We start from the raw sequence: 10,000 nt of genomic DNA on the forward strand, positions 1-10,000 counted from the left end.
ATGGGAGAAAAGAGAAGATATTTTCTTCCCCCTTCCCTTTTTATATGACGTCACAGGAATCGTCTTGCTCAAAACTGGGACAGTTTGGGGTTTGTCCTCACCTTGACTAGATTTTCAATAACCTCAGGAATTGGAAACTCAGCAAAAGAATTGATCTGGTTTTATTTTACTGTTTTCTTCATGGATCTATAGGGATGAGACAATGGCCGATAAGTACATCCCCAATGATGATACACAAAATTACCCTTTCTGTAGATTATAATTAGTGGTTAAAGCGTTTTGAAACTGAACTTAATGAAACAACCAATCAAAATTTAATGAAACTCTCCAAAGTTGTTGAGCCAACGAATAAGAAAACTTTCTTATATAACTTTGGGGACTAGTGTAATAAACAGCCCAAAGTCTCCACCCTCTATGCTTATACATGCAAGGACTGGTGGCAACGTCCCTAGCATTAGGGGCGCTGTGTACAGATAAGGGCAAAAATAGCTTAAAACCATTTCAAGATTTAATTAAACAAAAATCTAAATTCATCACATGACCTATGTGAATGTTTTCTAAAATAGTAAACCCAATAGGTTCAACGGTTATTTGAGAGAAAGAGGGGGGTGGGTGGGTCGGGTCGGTCGGAACTTACAAAAATTAGCGCAGGGGGATAGCTTTTTCTATGAGCAATTTCTCTTGAAGGATGGTAGTATCCTCCACTAAATAGTTATAAACCTTCCCAGGACTTATGAGAACAGAAGCTTCATTGCTAAGCAAAACCATATTGGTTCAGCAGTTTGAAAGATTCTATAGTACTTTTATATAAGGATTACATCAATATAAGTATTATTATATCAATATTTTCTCAACCGGGATAGCAAATTTATTTCATTTTAGTTTAACTGTCCATCTGTCTGACTCTCCTGTCATTTGAAGAAAACAGTTCCTGACTAAGTTGTGCCACAGATTTGGAGTTGACAAGCTCACGATGTTTCTCTCTAATCTCCTCACTTTCAACTAGAATATCAAATTTTTATTTATCTGTCAGTCCATTTATCAATCTATCTAATGATCAATCCATCAATCCATCTAACAATTCGTTCATCGATCCATCTATCACTCCATCCATTAATCCATCTATCAATCCATTTATCAATCGATCTATCTATAGCTCATCTATAGATCCATCTTTTGATCAATCTATCGATCCATCTATTAAACCATCTCTTACAATCTGTCAAACAATCTATTGATCCACCTATCAACCCATCTATTTATCCATTTATCAATCCATCCATCAATTCAGCTATCAATCTATCTATCAATCCATTTTTAGATCCATCTATCGATCCATCTATTTAACCATCTGTTACAATCTGTCAAACCATCTATTGATTAATATAGCCATCCATCTCTTGATCCACCTTTCAATCATTCCAACGATCCATCTATTAATCCATCTATTGATCCATCTATCTATCCATCTTTTGATCTATCTATCAATAAATCTATCTATTATAGAGTACAGTCTTTAATATCTTTATAATACATCTGACATTGTAGCAGTAGTTATCATATTTTATTTCTTTAGTATGACATAGTGGGTTCCTTTCAATGGCTGCCATTTACAAAAATGCTGTGTTGGTGAAAAAAATATACTTACTAATCGCATTTGTGATAAGTTGCATCTTCAGGGACTCTGGCAACTTTCCTCCCTCCTTCAAAGAGCTCAAATCAATGGAAGACGACATGCCACCAGCGTTTCCGCTTCCTGTGTACACACAACAGTGTTGCCAGAGTAGTAAAAACAAAATGGCCATAATTAGAAATTAACAACTAATACACCTGTGCCAAATGGTAAACATTCTACTTAAAATGCTTAAAATTTAAATAGATGTCTGTACTTATGTAGAGTCTATGCATAATGTTATACTAATAGTTGTAATTCATTTTGTATTGATTTTTTTTCATTATAAATATCTGACTTTAACTCTGAACAATAAAATTGGATAATTTGGCTTCAAGAAAATTGGCCCCTTTTGCAATAAAAAATATTTACAGACACAAAAACGAATAGTCTAGAAATATTTTCTGAAACTTTTTAGCCAAGATATTAAAAAGTCGAATGAGAAGTTACATGGTATATAAATGTGTTCCCTTCTCATAATAAATAAGGAGAAAGCGTATTTTTTTTTTAAATTAGTGAAAGAAGTAAAAACTATATGCCTATAAAAAAAAACACCTGAGCCATGCCAATAATTAAAATTGTGAGCAAACACTGTTCCTTTCAGAAGATTTTCAATCTTGGAAGGAACCGGGATATCGCTGAATGAAGTGATGGATGCCAGCTCCGCAGGACTCTTAGTCTTGACTAGCTCCTGTCTGGCGCGCAAGGTCATGTCGTCAGCATCACTCTCCTGACACATTACATAGCAACATTTACCAGATAATACTTTTTTAAAAAACCCATGACTATAGCGCATCTTTTTGTCCTTGGGTGGTTCCTTACTGCTATTATGTCAGATGCATGACATTCATAGTTAGATTAGGGGGAATGCCTTGGCTCAAAACAGCCGCAACTCATTACCATGCACAGTTAGGACTTCTCAGACAATGATCTCTCAATCAAAGAGAGTTGGTAGTCTGATGAGTGTTACTTTACCTAATACCACGAGTGTTTGGACAGAAAGAAGGAGACATTTGGTTATCCTGGGTCGTTGGATAAGACATGCACGTGTGAGTGTTTTGGACAGCATCCCCAGTCACTTTTTCAAAACTTTAGCTCTTAAAATCTCCGGTGTTAATGGGGGTAAAATTAAAGTTTTATATATGCTTGTGTGGAAATGTATAGAGAACAAGGACTTGTTTGGGGGTCTTTCTGTATTTATCTATTTATTTCTAGATCCTAAAGTTTTCCAAACATTGCAGTAGAGGATTTTATTTTTTAAAGAGATGGGGTCACCAGATCTATAATCAGGAAATGTTTTATTCCTTGCAGTTAGTCATCAGCTTCGTATCCATAAAGCCTGTTTTAAAAATTATACATTATACAAGATAAATAGCATAAAACCATTACAGGGCATAAGGAGATCCCCTGTAAAATGGAACTTGTTTTGTACAATGGTGAGTAATATTTTATGGACAGGAGCATTACAATATCTTACTGAGATGTACCTGAACCTGGATAACATCCAGAGGACAGGTACACCACAAGGTCTTATTTTTGTGTACCTGTACCTGGATAACCTCTAGAGGACAGGTACTTATTTAGTTTACCTGAACCTAAAACCTCTAAAGGACAGGTACACCACAAGGTCTTATTTTAGTGTACCTGAACCTAAAACCTCTAAAGGACAGGTACACCACAAGCTCCTATTTTAGTGTACCTGAACCTAAAACCTCTAAAGGACAGGTACACCACAAGGTCTTATTTTGGTGTACCTGAACCTGGATAGCCTCTAGAGGAGAAGTACACCACAAGGTCTTATTTTAGTGTACCTGAACCCGGATAACCTCCAGAGGACAGGTACACCACAAGGTCTTATTTTAGTGTACCTGAACCTGGATAACCTCTAGAGGACAGGTACACCACAAGATACTATTTTAGTGGACCTGAACCTGGTTAACCTCTAGAGGACAGGTACACCACAAGATACTATTTTAGTGGACCTGAACCTGGGTAACCTCTAGAGGACAGGTACACCACAAGGTCTTATTTTAGTGTACCTGAACCTAGATACCCTCTAGAGGACAGGTACACTAAAAGGTCTTTTTTGTGTACTTAATCCTGGATAACCTCTAGAGGTCAGGTACACCAAAAAATCAATCTTAAAAATAAAAATTAAGGTGGTAGGTTTACCCCGGCCCCCCCTCACCCAAACTTCAAATCTATATATATAGTGTAAAATGTATAATTTTCCTTCACCAAAGAAACTTTTTTTCTCTCCAGTTTCCTCTAACTTAGATACAGAGCCATGTCCATTCACAGTTGTCTAGATATACATAGATAGATAGTTAGATTGATTGATAGATTGATTGATAGCTAGATAGATAGATTGATAGATAGATTAATTTATAGATTGATAGATAGATTAATTTATAGATTGATAGATAGATTAATATATAGATAGATAGATAGATAAATAAATAGACAGATTGATTGATTGAAAGATAAATAGATTGATAGATAGATTAATATATAGATTGATATATAGATAGATAGATAGATAGTTAGAAAGTTAGATTTATAGATAGATTGAAGGATTGATTGATTGATTTATAGATAGATAGATGTATTGATTGCTAGATTGATTGATTGATTGATAGATTGATAGATAGATTAATTATAGATTGATAGGTAGATAGATAGATTGATAGATAGATTAATATATAGATTGATAGATAGATTGATAGATAGATAGGTAAATAGATAGATAGATTGATTGATTGATAGATAGATGGTTAGATAGATTAATATATATATAGGTAGATAGATAGATAGATAGATAGATAGATAAATAGATAGACAGATTGATTGATAGATAGATTGATAGATAGATTAATCATAGATTGATTGATAGAAAGATATTATTGATAGATTGATAGATAGATAGAAATAATAATTAACAGATTTGTGGATATATTGTTAATTTGATGTTTAAAAATGATTTATGTCGATAGTATGATATCAAAATATCATAATGGTAATCTAATGTCAGAATAGTAAGTAAGTATAACTCAGAACCGATTAAATACAGCGGTTATAAACCGGTTTCTCATGCTATACTGGAATATTTAAATCGATATGATATTAAATGAAAGAGGTCCTGGCTAAAATAATAATATATTCACCTTGCTTTGTGAAGACTTCTTAAATACATTAGGCAGAGGGAAATCCTAGGAAAAATGTATATAGAATTACAGACAACCAACCCTTTGATTGCACAACTTTTGTCTAATTATGGCAATGAACTAAATCTATTTATCTATCAGCCAGACTGTATGTCTGTCTTTTTGTATGTATGTCTGTATACCTTTATGTCTGTCGGTCTGTAAGTAGGACTGTCTGTCTGTTAGTCTATCTCTAAGTATGCCATTCTATTGTCAGTTTGTCAGTGTGTTTATTTGACTGTATGAATGTCTGTTTGAATGTATGCCTATCTTTCTTTATATATGTCTGTCTATACATCTCTCTGTCTAAATGTATGTACAGGGTGCGCCACATAAATCCGGACTTTTTTTAAACGGCCATAGCGCCAAAACTACTTGACCAATCAGGACGTTTGACCCCACTATAAAAAGCTTAGGTAATGACCCTTTTGCCCATGAAAATCTTTGAACAACGAAGGACGTGTACGCCGAGCTGGCCGCGCCTATGTTCAACAAGGCAGATTCGAATTGCGCAGATAGTTTACCGTGGATTTATGACTTGGGCCTACTAAATCTGACCTCAGCCCATCTGTAGGTGAGATGGACTAATGAAACTTGCTGGAGATACTATCAGATACCTAGTGAAAACACTAGAAAAGACTAGAGCTCTCTATCCCAGCTTACTTGGCTGAAGTACTCCGACAAAGTGGATCGTGGTAGATTTTTAAGATGTCAAAAACGTCAAAAATCTTGAAAATTTCTCGGTTCTTGACTTTAGGAGCTCATATGGAACCTTGAAACTCGTTTTTGACTATGTATTGCGCTAATAACCCTATCTTAATCTTCATGCCATTTTTAAAAAGGTATAAAACGCTGTTCTAGCTTAACTGTGGCCCAAATAAGAGCCGCCGTGTCAAAGGGTAGCTTTAAAGATGGGTTAATTTGGATCCTGCGGTTACTCACGTCCTTAAGGAGATGTGGCCTCCCAGCAGCCCCGATCTTAATTCCATGGACTTTTGGGCCTGGAGCGCCATTAAAGCATAAACCAATAGACACGCCCATACCAAGGAGACCTCTCTCATTGCTCCTATCATGGAGAACTTCGCCTGCTTGAACAGGGACATGGTGACCAGGGTCGGCGGGCGGTTCAGGGGGCGGGTAGAGGCGGTGATTGAGGATGGCAGCGATTTTATTGAATACTCTAATAGTCATGTACCTAGGTTGCTTCCCAGTTTTTAAAATTCAATAAAATCTTTAAAATTGACAATTTTATGTTTATTTGTTTAAAAATAAGAAAAAGTCCGGATTTATGTGGCGCACCCTGTATGTATTTATGTATGCATGTATGTATGTATGTATGTATAATGTTTGTCTATTTGTATGTTTGTACGTCTGTCTGTCCGTATGTATGTATGAATGCATATATGACTGTATGTGTATGTATGTGTCTGTTTGTCTGTCTATAAATTTATCTATATATATCTGTCTGTCTGTCTTTGTGTGTATATAAGTCTGTCTGGCGTCTTTCTGTCTTCCTCTCTGTCTGTATATTTATATATCTGTCTGTTTGTATGTATGTCTGTCAATCTGTCGTTAGTAGGTCTTAATGACTGTATGTCTGCCTATATGTTTGCTTATCTGTCATTATGTATGTATGTATGTCTTACTGCCTGTCCGTCTGTCTGTTTGACTGTCTTTCTGTATGACCAAATGTCTTATAAATGTATGTATGACTGAATGTCTGTATGTCTTTGTCCGGATATCTATCTATCTGTATGTCTGTCTATCTTTTATGTCTTACTATCTGTCTGTCTGTCTGTTTATGTAACTACCTATCTATCTATCTATCTATCCCTACCTTGATTGATCGGATCTCCGCTAATTGCGCGGGGCTCATAGTTTTAGTTAGCTCCATTCTCCTCAATGTTTTCTCATCATCAGGAGTTGATTCTATTTCAAGTGGAAGACATTCTTCAGTCATGAGTAGAAATAAAATAAAAGTACCCAAAGTTTTTTAGCTAAAACTTTAGGTACTAGTGTAATAAACAGGCTAATACCCCTTACTCTCTGCTAGATTTTAATAATTAAACTTTTTGCAGATTAATTTGATTGCAAGACTTTTAATATTACTAGTTGTTTCGATCTTAGAAAAAAAAGAAAAAATAGCTTAAAACCACCACAGGACCAGTAGGTATATTCCCTGAGAAGCATATTCCTGTAGGTTCAGACAGACAAACGGACAGACAGACAGACAGTCATTGTATAAATGATAATAAATGACATTTATTAGCTTAAAAAAATAGTAAAATATTGATTGTTTCGTACAAAACTAGCATTGTCCAAAACTTTCAACCAATGATTTTCATCTACAGGTGGGATAATTATGTTTATCCTAATTCGGAATCTATTTATTGTTCATTAATTGTCTTATCCCTTTAGATTTCTAGGAAAATATGACAAACTGAGGATCGAAACCGATTAATATCCGCTGAATTAGAACCAGTTCTCAGGCATACTGAAAAATTATGTCTAGCATACGGAAACTCTACAAAGTGTCCGAAAAGTGAGCCGTGTGACGTCAATAGATCCACATCTTTTTAAGGGGGTTCCTTTCCTTCTTCTCCCCCCCTAATCCCTCATTTTTATGACGTCACAAGGATTATTTTTTGGACACTTTGTAGAGCTTCTGGCATACGAATATAAAAAGTACAATCATAAGATTAAAACAAGTTTTTTTTTAGCCAGTGCCTTCGGCATCTCGGGGCTATTAAAACTGATTTCAATGTTATAATTGCAAATTTTATATCCGCAGAAATCTGTTTATAATACGACGCGAGTAATAACTATCATTACACGTTGTTAAAAAGGTTCCTTCTACTGCTATTAGCGTAAGTGACGATAATTTTTTCTATGACTGAAAAATGGCCAAGAACCTGTGATGTTAGTAATCAACTTTGTCTCCTTCAGGGACCTCAGAGTTCCATATCTAAATATCATAAACATCCATAAGTAAAGACAGAAAATCTCCAGACAGACATATCAAGTAAATTAATGAATACTCAGTTGTAACCTTCACTAAAAATTAAATTTTAGCTGGTCAGTTTCAAATTTACGGTTCCTTCATTCATTTTTTTAACTATTCGAAAGACGGCCGAACGGACAGAGAGGGACAGCGTTTCCCCTAAAAGTTGAGCACATGAAAGTTGAGAATTTGTTTTTTACTTTAGGTCAGGTTAGAAGAATTATATCCCCTCGCAGATGTTAGTCAATAAAATCTACCCGCCCCGATTTATTTTCAATTTTTGGGGTGGGGGGTTGGATAAAAAAAATGGTTTCAAAGGTTGTTGGGGAGGGGTGGTGGGGATTATTCTAATTTTGGTAGTGCAGTTTATTTTTTTTGTGGGGGGGGGTGGGGTAGAACCCTTTTACAGCCCCTTCCTCCCCCCTCTAGTGCTAGGTCACGTGACTTACCCAAACTCTTGATGAGGCTCTGTGGCACCATTACAGTCACCCTAAATAGATAGATATATTCATAGATAGATAGATAATTATGAAGATAATTAAAGTCCCTCCACAAATTATGACGTCTTTCGATAGAATAGCCAATGAGAGGCCAGTATACACTGTAATAGACCACTGATAAAATTTATGCTGGGCTCTCATTGGTTAATCTGTGGAGGGACTTTAATCATCTTCATAATTAGATGTTTAGGTTATGGAAATAGATAGATATATAAATCAATAATCAAAATAGATTTATTGATATATAAATACACTCGCGGCTACGCTCCTGGAGGCCTCTAGTGGCACTTAAAATGTTTAATTTAAGAAATAATTGTCTATATTGCGTTCAAATCTCTAAGAAAAGCGAGAATATTTTTTAAATTTTCGATTTTTTTGTGATTTCTCTTGGTAAGGTAATGGTACCCTCCCCCAAAATAGTTATAAACCTTCCCAAAACATATGAGATGCTATCCTGCAATGGTTCAGCGGTTAGCGAGATCCTCCGGTACAGACAAACAAACAGCTAGACAACCTGTTACTTTATTAAAAGGATAGATGAAAAATATGTAAATAAACAACAAGGATGACAACATCCATAAGTAGCGAAGCTAAAATAATATGAATGGACATCCGAAAAAGAGCAGTGTCATAAGATATAACATTAAACTTGATAAAAAATAAATCATGAAATCTTTTTAAAATTAATAATGTTCTTTTGAAGGGAAACATGAAATGAGTGATCTAGCCATCTAACTTGTATAGTAGTTGAGAAATTACAAAAGCGTACAAATCTAGGAATCGATCTAGCACCCCAATAGAAAGACAAATCTTTATGAAACTTGGTGGAAGTATGTAGAATGTAACTTAATCCCTAAACATTTCAGCTGTCTATCTTAAATATGAGCCGAGAAAATCACGTTTCCCCCATAGCGTTACGGACAGACTGACTGACGAACGGACAGACAAAGTGATTTTGCTCCTAAAATTACATTGATGGATAGATAAAATATAAAAGACAGACGATCAAAAGATTAAAATACAGACAGAGAGACAGACAAACAGACAGATAACTAAATAAAGCAGTTGATAAATAGATAGATAGACACACATATAAATAGATAGACAGACACAGATAAATAGATAGATAGACACACAGATAGATAGAGATACAGATAGAAAGATAGAAATACAAGCACAAATATAGATAGATAGACACACAGATAGATAGATAGAGATACATACACACACACATTGATAGATAGATACATCCACACACACACACACATACACACACACACACACACACACATACACACACACACACACACACAGAGATAGATAGATACCTTGGGAGCCCCCTCCTCCTTTTCCTTCCTCTTAATGCTGGGTAGGGGGAAGTCAGACAACTTGTTAATCTTGCTCAGAGTGGCGGGACTGTTCTCTGCTATAGTGGCCTGGTAACCTTGTAGCACCTGTATATACATAGATAGATAGATAGATAGATAGATAGATAGATAGATAGATAGATAGATAGATATATAGATAGATAGATAGATAAATAGATGGATAGTTAATCTTGCTCAGGGTGGCAGGACTGTTCTCAGCTATAGTGGCCTGGTAACCTTGTAGCACCTGTATATAG

The 10,000-nt window shown here is 35.4% G+C and overlaps 1 protein-coding gene across 3 annotated transcripts in view; it reads right to left on the reverse strand.

Moving 5' to 3' along the window:
• Positions 1 to 10,000, reverse strand: part of LOC145306757 (uncharacterized) — a 48,821-nt gene that overhangs the window by 32,665 nt on the left and 6,156 nt on the right. For 2 of the 3 annotated variants that reach the window (XM_080149051.1, XM_080149049.1), the window contains exons 6-16: positions 9,705 to 9,830; positions 8,326 to 8,366; positions 7,788 to 7,840; positions 6,713 to 6,804; positions 4,837 to 4,881; positions 3,904 to 3,977; positions 2,975 to 3,010; positions 2,267 to 2,400; positions 1,649 to 1,753; positions 932 to 1,002; positions 102 to 155 (exon numbers count right to left, since the gene is read on the reverse strand). In XM_080149051.1, coding sequence (XP_080005177.1) covers positions 102 to 155; positions 932 to 1,002; positions 1,649 to 1,753; positions 2,267 to 2,400; positions 2,975 to 3,010; positions 3,904 to 3,977; positions 4,837 to 4,881; positions 6,713 to 6,804; positions 7,788 to 7,840; positions 8,326 to 8,366; positions 9,705 to 9,830 — 831 coding nt within the window. Of the gene's footprint in view, positions 1 to 101; positions 160 to 931; positions 1,003 to 1,648; positions 1,754 to 2,266; positions 2,401 to 2,974; positions 3,011 to 3,903; positions 3,978 to 4,836; positions 4,882 to 6,712; positions 6,805 to 7,787; positions 7,841 to 8,325; positions 8,367 to 9,704; positions 9,831 to 10,000 lie in introns of all 3 variants that reach the window. The other variant, XM_080149050.1, reaches the window with a different exon arrangement.

This window comes from Acartia tonsa, chromosome 15, assembly GCF_053477335.1.
Source record: "Acartia tonsa isolate MP-2025a chromosome 15, ASM5347733v1, whole genome shotgun sequence".
In the NCBI taxonomy this organism is placed as follows: domain Eukaryota; kingdom Metazoa; phylum Arthropoda; class Copepoda; order Calanoida; family Acartiidae; genus Acartia; species Acartia tonsa.